Source organism: Poromitra crassiceps, assembly GCF_964638095.1.
Source record: "Poromitra crassiceps genome assembly, chromosome: 2".
In the NCBI taxonomy this organism is placed as follows: Eukaryota; Metazoa; Chordata; class Actinopteri; order Beryciformes; family Melamphaidae; genus Poromitra; species Poromitra crassiceps.
In genome coordinates, this window is record NC_139624.1 from 49452007 (window position 1) to 49469491 (window position 17485).

Sequence of the window (17485 nt, forward strand, 5' to 3'; positions counted from 1 at the left end):
GCAGGCAACTAGGTACAAGCCACTGGAACCCCGCGCTTCCGTGCCCCTTTCTCTTCAAAATCCCCTCATCTAGACGCAGGTCCGAAAACATGTTCCACAGTCCCTTCGTGGCACCGGAACACTTGTGGATCTCCTCCACAGGGGGCCGGCGTCCGTTCGCCACCCACGCGAGCACCGGACCGATGTCAGCGTCCTCCGCCTGCTTGCGTTTCCACTCATACACGTCGACATCCCAGATGACCCTGTCGTCGTCGTCCAGCTCTTGCACTCGCTCGTCCTCCCGTCCTGCTCCCCCAGGGGGCGGCGTGTTGAGGACCACAGGGCGAACACCATCGGCGTCGATCTCCACCTCGGCTTTCTGCAGTGCAGCCGTGGGGGGTGTGTAGCGGCTTGGTTGGGCCGTCTCCTCCGGCGTTGACCCCTCTCGCTCACCCGGGGACACGAGCGCCGCTCCCCCGACTGTAACAGCATTGCAGGTGATGTCTCTCCCTTCCTTCTGGCTGTTCAACACAATCCCCATTATCCTGATTGTCTCGTCACTGATGGTGATCTCCGCCACTACTGGCTGGTATGCAGAGCAGCTAGCCTGGGCCGGCTCAACAGTCACTCTCCTGCCCAGAACAACCGGCTCTGCACTGCCCCGTTGCTCCGCTGCTTGTAGCTCAGGCTGCTCCACTGCTCCGCTACTCCGCTGCTCCTCTGCCTGTTGCTCCGGCTGCTCCCCCGGCTGTGTGTCTCTTCCAGCCCGTGTCTCACCTCCGGCCTCCCCACTCTCAGTGCAGTCCCTGGCCAAGTGCTCCGGCGACTGGCAAGTCCAGCAGAGTCTCACCTGTCCGCCGCCTGCACGTCTCTCTTCTCCCGCTGCCCTCCGGTCCCCGACAGCCTTTTGACACTCTCTAGCCAGGTGTCCAATCTCGCCGCATGCCCAGCAGGCTCCCTGCTGTCCATGTCGTTGTCCCGCATACCCGGTCCGTCTCCCGGGACCGCCTCGGCACCACCTCGCCACATGGCCCGGCTCACCGCAGGTCCAACACAGTCTATTTTGTGGCTCCTCCGGCCGTTCTCCCCACTGCGCTCCCTCTGTGCTCAACTTGTCCACACGCTGCCCGACTTCCCGCAGCGCCCGCCACAGCTCCATTACCCAGGCAGGAATCGCCTCCGCCAGCCATCTGACCTCGCTCAACAAACGGGCCTCCATGCCCGCCAGCATCGAGCTGATCCCCGCCGTCAGCTCTCCTTTCCTCCCGTTCACCGATGGCCATTCTCCGCGCACCATCGCACGTGGTCTTAGCAGCTAGCAGTTAGCAGTTAGCACCCCTGGTAGCTAACTTACTAGCGCTAGGTCTTGAGCCAAAAAGCCGCACCACCCGTCTCTTTTGCCGTTCCTTCTCACCCTCTCCCCTCTCGGCCGAATCAGAGGCGTTACCGCTTTACTTGCTGACACCAATGTAACGAAGTGCATATTCGTCCAAGGAACTGGAGACTTGAAGTTGGTACAGGCTTTTTATTCTTGTCTTCACAATATAGCTCCTAGCAGCTAGCTTCGCTGCTAGCTCTGCAACCACCCGGTCAGCTCGCCCACATGGCCTGACTGACTCCCGGCCTCCGGCCGCTGGTCCTATATACCCCCTTCCCCCTAGGAACACACCCACACACATTAGTTCCTAGGTGCAATCTAGACACTTCTATTGCACATCACATTACAGGTAATACTTGGATTACCTGAAACGCTACAGTATTTATTTTGGTTTTATTGGTTGTGGTGTGTGTTCAACTTTTTATCTATGGTTTTATATTGCATGTTTTTGTAGTTTTTTGTTGGGACTGGAACAGGGATTACAGAACAGCTGCCTGGACTGGGGAAAAATGTAGAAAAAACTGTGGACTGGATTTTTTTTTAAATTAATTGTATTTGATTTTAGAGATAAAATGTCTGCTTGTTGAAGCTTGGGGCTAAAGCACCTGGATTATTTCATCTTTTAAAAATAAAGATGTTTAAAAAACTATTGCTTGTTACATTTTCAGTGCTGTACCTTTTCTCTGGGTAAGAATAGAGAGCCGCAGGGATGACGTATTTTTGTAGGCAGAATGCGGAAGTCCCGAATAGACCCTTCTCACGGGGGCCATTTTGTGTCGTAATGGCAGGGTAAACACAGGTGCAAGCAACACACTAATGAGGGTTTCCAATTTCCATGATTGGAAGTTGGAAACCCTCATTAGTGTTTTGCCTGCACCTGTGATTTTGACACAAAATGGCCCCCGTGAGAAGGGTCTATTTCCTGGTTCTTCACTGTTTCTGTCTATGGGATTTTTGAATGGGTTTTTGCTGCGATGCTTCAAATACGGTCTCTGGTCGGATAATCCACACATGAGGACCACTTTCATGAGTTTTGTAGCGTAAATGCGAGCCCTAGAAGTAAAAAGCTTGAGCTAAACTAATCCAGGACTACACACTGTCATAGGCTTCCACGTACGTCAGCACTCAACCTGGACTGTTGTTGATGTGTGCACTGATTACCCCGGGCTGAACGGGGCTGAGGGAAAGAGAATTTCCGTGTTCGTCCTTTGAAATGGTGACGTTATTGACGTATATATCCCCATCGACTCAAAAGTGTAGTCTCATTTAGCCGTTTGCTAGCTAGCCGTCCTTTTAACGGCACGTAAAAGCTTCAAAACTCGTAAAAGTGGTCCTCATGTGTGAAGATGATATTACTAAACACTGGTTCGCGTTTGATTAAGCCAGCGTTGCTCAGAGAGATTATTAGAAGCATCGCGCCAAAAACCCATTCAAAACTCCCATAGGCGAAAACTGTGAAGAACCAGGGCTGTTTAGCATAATCAGGTCCAGCTTGGCAAAAATCTCGTCGATAAATATCCCTTTAAAGCGCAGTGCATTCATGGGTAATCGCCTGCTGTTGCTAATATTAGCCGCTAGTTAGTTATGTTAGCGTTAGTTTGTTGTTTATAACGTGGCTATATTCATAACGTTTTATATTGCGGATGCGTTATTTCGAATCCCACATAGGTTACGCCAAACCCCACATAGGTTACGCTAAAACACATAGGTTACGCCTCGAATCCCACATAGGTTACGCTAAAACCACCACCGCAAAGCGTGTGGGTTTCAGGACGAAACAGTCTCCAGCCACTATCGTCATCTTTAGAGCACAATATTCCTGGAATGCAAGTTTAACTAAACAGTTACATGTCTTCTGCATTCTACATCAAGTTAAGATATTACGGGTTGTTTTATTTTGTATATTACATACTTATTGGCCAAGATATGTTACTTTATGGGGGAGGAATTCTGCCATTCTATTATACGGCTCTGGTATGTACCCATACCCCAACCAATCGCCATAACCCTCATGCCTAAAGCCAACCAATCATCAAGCCCCATGCCTAAAGCCAACCAGTCATCACTCTCCACGCCTAAACCCAACCAATCATCACTCCCCATGCCGGGACTTGGCGTGTTGTCCACACCCAGAGCAGAGCCAGACTCTGCCCACAGCACTGGACAGTCCACACCCATCTGCAAACCCGCCAATCAGAGCTCGACGTTACATAATTCATATGCGCACGCGCTTGCAGCTCTCTTCTCTATATAAGCTGGGTTTCAGGGTCAGACCAAGCAGTTTAGTTTAGTAGACACGGACCGCTGGTAGACGAGTTCATCCAGGTAAAACCACCGGAGACGTTTCCAGGCAGCCCCGCTTTCTGCAACCGCCAGCCCGGCTCAAGTTTTCTGCAAATGGAATGCTAACAAATCGGATGTGACGTAATTTAGCCTCCACATCCCAGTTATTTTGCGATTAGGAACGCACGAATACAGTCGCCTCCGGGTGATTCTTTCCCTCTGATGATGATCTAACTCGCCTGCAGTTCAAGAGACAATGACCAACTGAAAGTTTGGAACTGTCGTATGGAAGGATTGGGCGTTTTGATTGAGAAATGCATCGAGGAAAAGTGAAACGCTGGATTTCATTTTGTACTAGTAAGTAACGTTAGCACAGGAGGAGGACACTTTTTGTAAGCTATTTTTTGTAACCGTGCTTTTATGGTGATTATGGACATACACTGAAGATAATGACTGTTTCCGGTGCATCTTGTGTGTTACTTTGCAACGGTCACTGTTACTGTTGGAAGTCACACTGAGAAGAGAAACCGAGCTCAAAGAGCCGAGTGAGACGCCTGTGGGAAGCGAGCATATCCGTCGCCATTGTTGGCAGCAGCTGCAACTCGTAGCCAAAAGTTCGCAGCAGTAAACTTTGGGACATCACCCTCACTCAGCCTGGCAGCTTGCCCCTTTTGGAACTCTGTGTCACCCATTTAGTTTTATTTTCAATACTGTGCCCACGCCGCTAGGCGAAGGCAAAACGTTTGAAGTGACTCCTCTTACTGCACATGTTTAGAAAGCGGGGTTAACGTTAGTTTTGTTTGTGTGCAGGTGTGGTGTAATGCCGAATTCATCTCCCTCCTTTTTCAGACCAGGTGAGTAGATGTGTGAAATTCTCGATGTCAAGTCAAAAATATGAGCTGATAATTGTTTGACGCTAAAGTGTCTGAACAAGCACTTTAAGAGGGGATGCATTCTTTGACGGCACATATTTTGTACCTGCCGAAATGTACACCCCCTTGAGCCCAAAATGTTGGCTTCTACGGTTACATTTTGTGCAAAATGCTGTGTATGTATGTATGTATATATATATAAAATGTGTGTGTGTATATATATATAAATCATATTGTAATTATATTGACAATTTAGGCATGGGACAATATGAAAATTTCACACAACAATTATCCTTTCCAAAATAATTGCGATAAAAATAAAGTCTAAAACTCTTAATGGCACGAAAACATACTGGAATCACGTTACCTTATATTTTTTCAAGAAGCAAATCTTTATTCCATCATAGGACTATAGACTATTAAAAAATATGGACGTAGCCACTGTGTGTCATGATGACTATTATTATTATTATTATTATTATTATTAGAGGATACAATGTGTAAGCGAAGCTTCAGCCTTGGTGATGATTGGCTGGAAAAAGCGTGCTCCCCCTTCTGGCAAATGGCAATTCAAAATGGATCAGGAAATCAATAGCTAGTCATCAGTATATACGGTAAATGGGAGCTGGGGGCTCTTGTTTGTTTCTATCCCACTGTGATTGTCCCACTGTGATGTCATACATCCCACTGTGACATCACCAGTGATGTCATAAATCCCACTGACATCAGTGATGTAAAAAATCCCTCTGACATCATCAGTGATGTCATAAATCTGACATCATCAGTGATGCTGGTCTCATTGGCCACACAGCAGCCGAGTTGCGGGAAAGGCCGCGCAGCTGCGAATGCGAACTGCAGGGCCAGCTTGGTGAGCTGCGGGGGCAGCCCGCATAGCTAGGAATCGAGCACGCGAGACCCCTAGAGCATTAAAGGAGAACTCCAGTTTTTTACACCCTGTACCTTATTTCTAGCTTATTTTTTTTACATTTTATATATATTTATATATTTATATTTTAAATTTTTATATAACACAAACAGGCTCAGACACAGGGGAAAGAAAGAAAAAACAATATAATCAACATTACAAAGTGGTGCCGCCAGCCACCTAAGGTGCTTATGTTCTTGTAAACGATATACTTGGGATTTCACTCAAGGGGTCTATGGGAAGCCAGCCGGGCGAGTCACCCGTCACCCCTAGCCTCGTTGAGGTTGAGGGAGGACTTACCAGCATTCAGTCATTGCCTGCTTACTGCTGCTTGCTGATATTGTTAATCCCATGTCAGAAAAAGTCTCCAGGTGTGTCGCTAATGTTAGTTTCTTTTGAGAAAGATTGTCTCCACGGGCGTCTGAAAAGTTTTCTCGAGTCTGATGTAGCCATGAGTTGTGATGCAGCCAGTGTTGACTGTGTATGACTGTGAGCGTCCATGCTAACGTTAGTACTTTAAACGGCAGCAGCGTGAACCTACAGAATGGATGGTTAAAGCATAGACTCTTGCTTACTTTAAAACTTGTATTATCAACATGCATATAACGTAACGTTCGCTCTAGTCTAGCTGCTATGGATACCCGACTGGTGTCTCACTGTTATTGTTCCCGGGAACAACATGCACTAGTAGGAACGAACATTCCTATTGTTTATATTTCCCGGTGTAACCGGTAATACCGGTAAAGTCACGTGCTTATTATTCGGTGTGAAAATGTTCACACCGTGGCATCCCTACTGTTGACAAATTGTGATATTGTAAGTCGCTTTCGACAAAACGTAATGTAAATGTTAATGTAATTAAAAAAAATATATATATATAGATATTTTTTTGCAAAATCTTCATAGTTCAACGAAAATAGTTTATGCTTTAAATCTAAAATGGTTCATGGATTACATTCTAATAACAAACCTATCAAATTAAAAGTCAAGCACGTTACCGTGGAAACAATTAAGCTTAGCCCAAAATCACAAATCAGAATGAGGGGGTCCCCGGTATATTTTCTATCTTGTAAGGGGTCCTTGGCTGAAAAACATTTGAGAACCTCTGCCTTAGAGTACCAGTCAAATATTCTGGCCCAGAATCCCGTCAGTGAAGGGCAGAACCAGAAGGCATGAGACCCTTATTTCTAGCTTTAAATGTGATTTTTAAGTCACCCTGACAAGTTTGGTTTGGTATTATTTGCTGAAACGACAATTTGTTTTGAACCCCGCCCTGAAAACGGGGCATGTGAAATGCCTGTATTTATGTCCTGTATATAGATTATTTTCCGACACACATCGACTCATATGCTTATTATATTATAGAGGCAACGAGAATATGAGCGATCTATTTACCTCCGTGCCACTGGCAGCCTGCTGTTTGCTGTCCATCACATAGATGGCAGCTCCCACCGTCTCCCCAACAGTGCTCCTCGCCTCTCATGGCCAAGGGGAAAGCTTTGGGATGGGGATGAGAACTGTCTGACATAACGTAACGTTAACGTTATTCTCGTCAGAAACCTGACGTGTGTCTTTTCCGGGTTTATTGTCCTGCGTGGGGGGCTACAGACGGACGTAGGGGAGGAATTTCGTGGTTTGACTGACAGATTGAGGGCGAATGGCGTTACGAAAATTACCGTAATTTCCGCACTATAAGCCGCACCGGAGTATAAGCCGCAGCAGCAAAATTGCCTGTTTGTTACATATATAAGCCGCACCGGACTATAAGCCGCAGGTGTTTTAATGTTTTTTTTTTTTTTGTTTTTTTTTATTGTGTTTTAATGTTTAATTACCATATGTAAGGGTTCGTGCACAGAGGGGATTGTCGGGAAAGAGATGGCTGTTTGAGGAAGCTCCAATTTATTAACATTTCAACAAAACAACATAACACAACACCACCTGTGTTTTTTTTTACAGTGCACACAGTGTCCGCGGTGTGGTGAAAAGAGGGCAAGAGAGGAAATTAAAACAGAAGTTGATTTATAGTTAGAAAGAGTGCTAAAGAAGAGAGAATTCCGTTTTTTATTTTTATTTTTGCTGAAAAAATCCATAGATAAGCCGCACCGTTATATAAGCCGCAGGGGCCAAAAAACGGGGAAAAAGCCACGGCTTATAGTCCGAAATTTACGGTACTCACAAGCTCGTTTTAATGCTTTCCCATTGGTTGCATTTGGTAAAACCCACCCAGAGGGGTGAAGGGTGCCTAGTGGCACTGATTTATGACAAAAAGTAAAAAAAAGTGACATTCGAGGTCCTGCCCAGACAACGACGATATATGACGTTATTCCATACGGGACAGCAAGAGAAGCAAACTTAAGTGCAGATCTCGAAAGCAGGTGACCACTGTGGGATTAGTGAGAAGTTGCTAAAAGGAGGAGAGAGATACGAGTGTTTTGATCACTGTGCTTTTCAGCTCTTTTCTTTTTGTATTGGGGGTATCGGGCTGGTAGATCATGTTGAATTGGTCGTTTTTAAAAGTAGCTCGCATGGCAAAAAATTGTGGCCACCCCTGCTCTATATATTCATAGTATTCCCATGTTTGCGAGTTCACTGCATCATCACCATAAGCTGCTTTCACACACAGATCGCGCAAAATTGCAGTTCAGATGGCCCGCAAAGCCGGCAACCTCGCCTACAACAGCAGCATGTGTTTCATAAAGTATACCGTAAATGCTTTGTAAATAAAATAAAATTTAAATACAGCTCATGAACATTTCCAGTTCACAAACATTATAGTGCAAACAGATTTTAGGTCTGTACATCTGGCTCATGGTGCATGCACAATGCACATGTACCCTACAGTATTTGTTTTTGTTTCAACTACAAACATAAATAAACGTCAACTTGAAACTGTTTTAACTACCACACACAGCCTATAATATTATAGCCTGTTCATTAAAAAAAAAAAAAAAAATGCATTTTAAAAGATCGATACTGGGATTTATGTATCAATACTTGTTCCTTCACATGGATATCGATTCTATATCGATTTTTTTAACCCAGCCCTACTATATACTATAGGCTATTCTACTTACTTTTCTGTCACATCATCATTAAGCCGGCTTATGACTGCATAGTATCTTAATTACTCAAAATATAAGGTGATTTAAAGTCGAAGTGAACCGGAACGGAATGCACCAGCGCGAGCGTCGGACACTGAAAACGAATTGAGAGGCGGACCATATACGTGTCGATGATTTGATTTGACAATTCTGAGGACTGGCTTTGGCATTGGCCAATCCTGGTGTGTTCCACCCCCAAATCGAGTGGGATTGTCATGTCATAGTACCAGGGAGCCAGCTGCTTCGTGCGGAGCGAGTGGACAATCCCGATCATAGGTGCTGCCCGCCCGCCTGGAATCTCCGAGAGACGACCCCTGACAGCCAGGGAGGCTGTCGGGCTCGGAGGCGCGCGCCATTATCGTTATAAATGTAAATAATATTCCTGGAATGCGTGTTTTAACAAGCCAGTTACATTTCTTTGCATTCTTAGACATTACCGTTTGATTTAGTTTGCATAATTGCTCAAGTTAGTCAACTTGGAGCCTTGCCGGCGGTAGCTGGTCCTATACACTCGAATGTCAGCTTGACGAGGGGTCGCAGGCGAATTAGTAAATTGTGTGATTTCACTAGGATTTCAATGACTAGAAGTTAGCCCATGAGGAGAGAATGTAGTGCATATACTTGGTAATAGCTTTCACTCTCTCCTGTTATCTCCCCATCTTTATTATATTATACTCGCGCTGTTCGCGTCAGCTTAAGTCACATTTTCGAGGAGCTGCACGCAGGCTGCATTCGGCGAGAGGTTTGACGCGGAAGTATATCAAGGCTTAAAGGATGCCAACTGTTATAAAACACCACAGAAGAAGAGGAGGGCGAGTCCGAGCCATTTAGCAGCGAGGGAGGTCGGAGTGCTGGCATGAGGCCTGAGTGGTCCGGGAACACGGAGGTCGAAGAGGAGAGCGAGGCGGCCGGAGGAACATTGAGGAGGGGGTGGACCCCCGAGTCTGGAATTTGTGTAATATTCTGTGAGATGCAGCAATGTGCTGCAAGGCATCCTGTCTGCGGGAAAGCCATTAGAAAGTAGGCATACATTTTAAACGTTTAACGGTCCCAATTCGTGCAGCTGTAACCTCTTAAAAACGTGTGTCTCTGGTCCATAAAACATGATTCTGGATTAATTTGTCGAAAATGGAGCAAACCCGTTCGTTCTGATGCTGTTCTCACTTCCTTATCTCGTCGCTTCACAGGAATGGTCTGTTTCTATAATATATTCAGAACTAACAGTTCCCATTGGCCGCTGGGGGAGAGCCCGCCCCAGGCTCCCAGCGGCCAATCAGATTAGCGTCCGTGGACCAGCACGCTAGGTTGTGTCCACAACTAACGTTAGCAACGAGCTATCGCTAACTTAACGGTTGCTACGCTAAACAGGACATCTCAAAATGCCTAGACTTACCGAATGCACCTCCGCAATTGCTGGATCACGTACAGTTGGAGTCGCTCCAGCTAGAAGTGTTAATTTTGTGGCTAAACCTTGATTGTACTGCCCCAGATTGTTGAAACATTCTGGGCTGAAATGGTTAGCACAGACCAACAGGTCATGATGAATCTTGTGCTGAAACAGCTTCCTATGGCAAAGAATAGACAAAATGGCGCAGATAGTTTGTGTGAGAGATCGCGCGCAGTATGCTAAAGTCGCGTTGTGATGTACCACCTACCCCTCTGGGAGAACAGAGTGTAAGGGGGCGTGGCTTGAAGGAGAGAGAGCTGGATAGGGAGAAATCCAACTCGTGACAGTTCTGAGGTTCTGAGCACTCATTACAGGGAGGGATGACAACAGCATATATGCATTTAGAAGTAAAAACCGCTTTTGCACGGAATGGGACCTTTAAACGCCCACTCCCTCAATAGTCGCCACAAGAAATACTAGTCAGTTAAACGAATAATTAAATTATCATAATAAAGAATGCGATCATAGAAATTTAAATTCAATTTCCAGGTCATGGAAAAGTTTTGGAAAAAAATAAAGTCCGACAAGGATTTGGAAAAGTCATGGAAATTTGTTTAATAAATATCTTCATGACGTCGAGTTCAGAGCATAAAAATATTATAGTGTAAATTGGCACGTAACGTTAACCGTCGCTGTGTTTCTGTTGTGTGTGTGTGTGTGTGTGTGTGAGAAGTGAATTTCATGAGTTACAGGCACGCCCACTACTAGCCTACATCTGCCTGTGGCTGCAGCCTGCAGCAAAGGTAACGTTAGCAGTTAGCAAAGTCGTACTATGCCACCTGATACATGCCAGGGAAGTGCAGCTTCAACAATATGTGGCATTTCAAAGATAAGTACCAATTATGGCTCGCGAAAGACAGACGACGCGCTAAATGCAATCTGTGCTGTAAAATGCTGCGTGAATGAGAAGCGGAAAAGCACGCTGTTGCAAGCAGCCCAATTCATCAGTGAATTTAACTGTGTTGGCAGTCAGTCAACACAGGAATCAGCGAGGTGTGTGTGTGCGTGTGTCTCAAATGAAGTAATTTATCGTCCCTACACAATTTAAAAAAGCAGATTGATAATCAACTTTAATAATGTTTTTTCTGCAAATTGTGTCAGCGTTTCTGCATGGCACTCTAGGTCAGGGCTTTGTGACTACCGTAGATGTCGTCTTAGATTTTGTTATGGTAATATCGTGATATTGCATAGTCGTCTTTTCCTGGTTTTAAAGGCTGAAGTGAAGTCATTTTCTGAGTTTACCAGACTGTTCTAGCTGTTCTATTATTTGCCTTTACCCACTTAACGTTATTCATTATATCATTATTCACTGATGATTATTGATCAAGAATCACATTGTGTAAATATATTTAGTAAGAGTAGGGCTGGGTATCGTTAAATTTTTTTCGATATCGATACCGTTTCGATACTTGGATTTCGATACCGGTTCCTGAACGATACTTTTTTCGATACAAATTTTTTAGAAAAATCCATTTGAACAAAAATAAAACTGCATTACACATTGAAATTATTTTACAAATTTTTAGTTTTCCCCCCATCTTAAGTTTTACAGCAGAAAAAAATAAAACCTACTGTATTTAACATAACTTTAAGTTGTCTAAACTTATTGCCGTCCCTACAAAAAATATTATATATTGGAGTACTACAAAGGAAAGAAATGTAAAACAAATAAATCAGTGGAATAGTTTTCAGTGCAAAACAGAGAGTTGCAAATCGGTGTTTAATGCTCACTGATGCAACAGAACTCTATTCTTGTCCAAACTGATGAGATGGATCCACTTCATGCATGGAAGACTAGTTGAGCATTGACTAGCCCAGGGGCACTCAATTAAAATTCAAAGAGGTCCAGTTAGAGAAAATTTCCTCAAGCAAAGGTCCGGAACATTGTAACGTAGCTTGCGCTATGATTCAGTGCCATTGAACTCAATGATTGAAGTAGCCTAATGGTACAATGTCTGTATGTAGTCAACAACTGACTGTTAAATCAAAATAAACATCAACAATGCTTATTTACAGTTTTCATATTTAACTGGATTAATTATACATAACTAGCCTACTATAATAAATAAATTCTCTTTTCTCATTTCAAGTAAAATAATGCATTTAAAAATAACATACAACAGAGTGCTTTGGAAAAATGTGCATCTTAAAATGAAGTGCTTAAATTTAAGAGAAATAAGTTTCCCCTTTTCACATTTAACACTCTCAGCCAACAAACAACCTTTTCTCTTGAGAGAAGTGAGCTCCCTATCTATCTATCTATCTATCTGTCTGTCTGTCTGTCTGTCTGTCTGTCTGTCTGTCTGTCTGTCGATCAACCTCGCATGCTGTTGCGTTGGGCAGTGAGTGTGCCCTGGTGTGTGTATGTGTGTTTGCTCATGTGTGGCGCTTCCATAGACCGGTCAGGATCGCACCGCACTTCACACGAGACATACTGGTTTTTAATCTGCCCGTAAGAACAATGAATGGACATGTAAGAGTGGTTTCTTTTGAGCACACCATGTGAAATTATTATCTCAGTATCTCTCGCCTTGCGTCGCCTCCCCTCCGTCCGTGTGCCTCGCAGCAGCGTGATTTCTAACCCCACATAGGATAAGCACACCGCAGCACCACTCGAAGCAAAAGAGAGAAACGATTCGCTTATTTGATTGGCCGAGTAGCATCACGTGTGATGATTTACAGCGCGTGCATTGGTCTGTGAGCTTCCTGGCAGATAAACCAGTAGTACCGTAAATACTATAAAAGCATGTGCCGGTTAAAATAGAAACGCTCCGTGAAAATGTAAGTTATCAATGATTTGTAGGTTATAGGGCTCGGTCCGGATAGGAAGGTGTCTCGGTCCGGATGCGGACCGGAGTCCGGACTTTGAGGATCGCCGGACTAGCCTATCAATAATGGCACAAAGTGAATCCCATTTATATTCAACAAACTATCATGACATCAGCGTTTGTTAACGAGTTGCTAAAAATACATAATGGGTGATAACTGCCCGCTTGCACATAACGTTAACGCTAATTAATGAAACATCTAACGCTAGCATTGCAGATCAGTGTTTAAAGGATGGGTTTTCCGTGGGGAATATGAATATATATTAAATCTCACGCCCCTAAGGTTTTCGAATCCGTTGAAATTTTTGAAATTGGAGGTTTACTCACAGAGATATCAACCGAAATCCACTCTGTGTGTGGGGGGGGGGGTGGTGGGGGGGAGGTGCGGGTGCGGGGACTCGAAATACTACATTTCCCACAATGCACTGGGCTCGCGTGGCCTTCGTTTTCATGCCCACCCCTCAGGCATTTGGCTGATATCAAACTCCAGTAGGTGGCGGTAATGCACATATATGTTTGCCAACCGCCATAAAACTCAAAGAAGAAGAAGAAGAAGGCTTTGACAATAAAACATATCGAGAAGAAGAAATAAATCGAAAATAAAATTGCCTCCAAATTGCACCAAATTTAAACCGAAGTATATATGTCGGGAGATGTCTTCATAAAAAAAATGTCATGCATTTTAAGGCATTTTCGTAGGAGTTACGCACATCTGATGTTGTAACTATTTTCTGTAAAAACGGGTACATTGCTCAGCGTTGATTTCGTTACTTCAACCCACCTACTACTAGATGTAAAATTTGACGAGCTTTCCAATGCCGCCAGTCCCGTGTCGGTACGTGCTTCCGTTCCCGAGATTGGTCTCTTTGCAAGGAACTATGGAAAGCTAATATTAGCTACAGCAGGCTAGGCGGTTGAAAAAGATGGCTGCCTTTTTGTTTTTGGTCAAGGCCTCTGAAGGGGCGTGGAGGACCTCTAGAGGCGGGACCATGGCCAACAACAGTTGTAGTTCATAGGTGCACGACTTCCGCAAGGCGGGGATTGTCGCTCTGACGCGTTTTGCGTCAAAGCGACATGGAAATAATGTGATAGATGCTTGATAGGCATGGCAGTGAATAACCAATTTCAAAAATTTCAACGGATTCGAAAACCTTAGGGGCGTGAGATTTAATATATATTCATATTCCCCACGGAAAACCCATCCTTTAATGCTCACTGCTGCAACAGAACGTCATTCTTGTCCAATCTGACGAGACAGCTCCACTTCATGCATTCACTTACTAGCCTATCAATATAAATGAATTGCATTTACATTCAACAAACTATCATGACATCAGCGTTTGTTAACGAGTTGCTAAAAATACACAATGCCCGCTTGCGCATAACGTTACTGCGGCAATTAATTAAACGATCTAATGCTAGCGACAACTCACAGCCAGATGCATGGATTTGTCAGACTGAGGGATCTGATAACCACTAACATCAACAACAATTTGCGGTAAGCTGACCCACCTCGCGATTATTTCTCTTGTCTGTGGAAACCAGTCCTTGTTGTTTTTGTTTCTTTCCCTGCTTTTCATCATCTTCGCCATATACTCCAGGATAGGACTAGCTTGAGTGGCTAACTTCTTGTATACTATATCCGCACCACACGCCTGGCTCACAACAAACACACCGGCTAAAGTGGGCGTAACGTTTCTTGCATGCCTCTACATGACAGCCAATCACCAGCCGTATTAGAGCGCGGTGTGCAAGCATGTCGCATGCTTATAGGCTCAATGACGCTGTTTTGTTTTGGTATCGAAAGTAAGTATCGAAACTCGATACCAAGCCCTAAGTAAGAGTCCATATTGCCCAGCCCAATTTACAATTGAAAATCGAGCCCACTTTGTAGAAAATACAGAGATATATCATCTTTCGCCATTCAGCCTAAAAATACTTAGATATGATTTTTGGTCCATATTGCCCAGCTCTACTAAGATCTTTGTTGTCGTCAGTGTTGGGGCTAGTAACGTGTTTTAGTACTAAATTACCATGTTAGTTTTTCAATAATTGTCATCTGTTAGTAGTTAGTTACATTACATAGAATATTTTTACTCACCGGCTTTTTCATGTATAGACCGAGAATTTACAAAATCTTTCGTCATGGAAATTTGGTTTAAAGTCATGGAAAAGTCATGGAAATCCATTGGTCTAAATGTGTATGAACTCTTGAGTTCGCTTTGCCTTTATGTTAGCCTAGCCTGTTAGCCTCAGCGCAGAGCTCCTACGTCAGAAGCATACCCAGATGGTGCGTACATCTAAACAATAGTTCTGAACAGTAATTTCCTCCATAACAGCACCCCCACCCCCCTCTCCTTCAAACTCCTCCCTCCGTGGGTGTTCTCCTCCTCCCTCCGTGGCTCTGCAGCGGGTGTGTCACAAGCGAGTTTCTGCTGCCTGTCTGTGCTGCCTGGCGGCTGCTCCTCGGGCGAGTCTGGATCGGGAACAGTAATTTCCTCCATAACAGCACCCCATCCCCCGCGTGATTTCTAACCCCACATAGGATAAGCAATAACCACGCCCTGTGGCGCCGGGATTGGCCAGGAGCATTGAAGCTTGGGACTAAAGCACCTGGTTGTTTTTCATCTTTTAAAATAAAGATGTTTAAAAAACTATTGCTTGTTACATTTTCAGTGCTGTACCTTTTCTCTGGGTAAGAATTGAGCTTGAAATGAATGAACGTGAACACAACACCGTTTATATTATTGCATGTTTTTGTAGATTGTGTACATTGTGTAGATTACAATTATTATGTTTATTATTATTATTACTATGCTAAGGAAGGTAGGTGACCATAATTCATTTCAAGGTCCGCTCTCAATGTCCGCTCTCGAAATCGCTGTCCGTTCTCAAGAGCTATTCAGTTGGTTCATGAAATCGCTGGGCTGCGTGCCCTCCAGTGTTGCTCCTGGCCAATCCCGGCGCCACAGGGCGTGGTTATTGCTTATCCTATGTGGGGTTAGAAATCACGCCCATCCCCCTGGGATGAAGCTGCATGCGATTCTGGCCTTTATGCTGCGTGTTTCAAAGTGTGTTGCACCCAGTCTATTTTTGGAACCCCCCACCGTTGTGCGCCACCGTTGTGCGCCAGCGCGAAAGCGTTTTCGCCAAACCATTCTACAGTATGAGAATGGTTTCCTCACGCTTTTCCCTGCAGTTTTGGCTCGGCTTTCTCTAGTCTGGAGAGCACTGTCGCCACTTAGTGGGTCGGTGGAATGGGTTGTACACGTTCGGTGGCTCCCATATTTTTATAGGAGATGTAAAAGGGTTTGATCCACGTCCCACCGTCAATTTTTTTTTTGACGAGATAACTCGTCGACGGCAGTGAACGTGTTAAGTATCGCGATTTTTAATGTCACGATTTTTTGAATCGATCTTTTATTCCAGAATCGATAATCGCAATTTTTTTTTTCTTTTTTTTTTTTTGCGATTATTTTTTGCGATTATTATTATTAATATTATTATTATTATTTTTTTGGGTGCCCGCAGTCAGGCCACTCACTGAACAGCAGGCCAGGCGCCGCCTACTGGTTTACTAGTGGTTTTATTACTTTATTAGTTAGTCTGAAGTAATAATTACACTTCAGGGTTAAAGTGGGTGCATCTCATTGTAAAATTGGACTTGGCCCAAATTGGGCTTCAAACGGACAAATTTCACGCGTGTCGGCCCATATCGGCCTGGCCTGCTTGATATCTAATGCCCGGCCTGAATTATGATCCCAGTCCGCCCCTGTTTTTAACTATATCGTCCTACTCATGATATAATATACAGTCTCTAGTGTATGATTCAACTTTTCCCATGTTCTAATCTAGTGTAAAAAGCAAACAAACTGAAAAAAGAAAAGAAAAAAAGAAACAAATCGCAATAAATCGTAATATCGAATCGCAATAATCGTAGAATCGCAATACTTAAGAATCACAATATATATCGAATCGGCACCCAAGTATCGTGATAGTATCGAATCGGGAGATAAGTGAATCGCCACAGCCCTATTAGTAGCAAACATTGGACTCATTCAAGCAAGCGTCAGATCAAACAAACATTTAACTCATTGAGTGCCAGCCACTTTTGGAGAACGGACGCTCCCAGTGCCAGAGTTTCAGAGCGTTTTCAGTGATTTCTCGAGGCCCACAGAATATTGTGTGATATTACTATGTAAACACCGAACACGCACAAAGAACGAGCTAACTCTATTGTATCATCAGCAAAAAAAAGTTTATTGATACCATTTTCCGTTCTTTAGTTATGAGCCGGAGAAGATAGGTTGTTTTGAGCAAATACAGGCGTTTCAAATTAGAAGCTGAGTTATTCCGCCTTTTGTGAAATGAAGCATTTCAAGCACATTCACTGACTCTGAAGATAATATTTTCTGATGTAGTGACGTGGTGTAGTTGTGTGGTGCCCTGCGTGCCCCACCCCCCTCTCCCCCCCTCAGCTGCATCCTCCCCACACTAACACACAGCCTTACACGCACCCAGTCTATTTTCGGAGTGCTCCGTTTTTGTGCGCCGGCTCCCAGCGCGACACGGAAAAGCCAAACCGGACTGCTGAGAATGGTTTGGCCCTTCGGCGTCGGGTGCTGCTTTTCTGGCGGCTAATCGTGTGGAGAAACTATACAGACAGACAGAG

General features: G+C 44.3%; 1 protein-coding gene across 4 annotated transcripts in view; it reads left to right on the forward strand.

Annotated features, from left to right (window-relative positions):
• Positions 1–3663: 3663 nt before the first annotated feature.
• Positions 3664–17485, forward strand: part of LOC310793730 (uncharacterized protein) — a 70666-nt gene continuing 56844 nt past the window's right edge. For 2 of the 4 annotated variants that reach the window (XM_083655597.1, XM_083655594.1), the window contains exons 1-2: positions 3664–3997; positions 4451–4494. In XM_083655597.1, coding sequence (XP_083511723.1) covers positions 4461–4494 — 34 coding nt within the window. In that variant the 5' untranslated portion in view covers positions 3664–3997; positions 4451–4460. Of the gene's footprint in view, positions 4495–17485 lie in introns of all 4 variants that reach the window. The other 2 variants (XM_083655596.1, XM_083655595.1) reach the window with 1 other exon arrangement.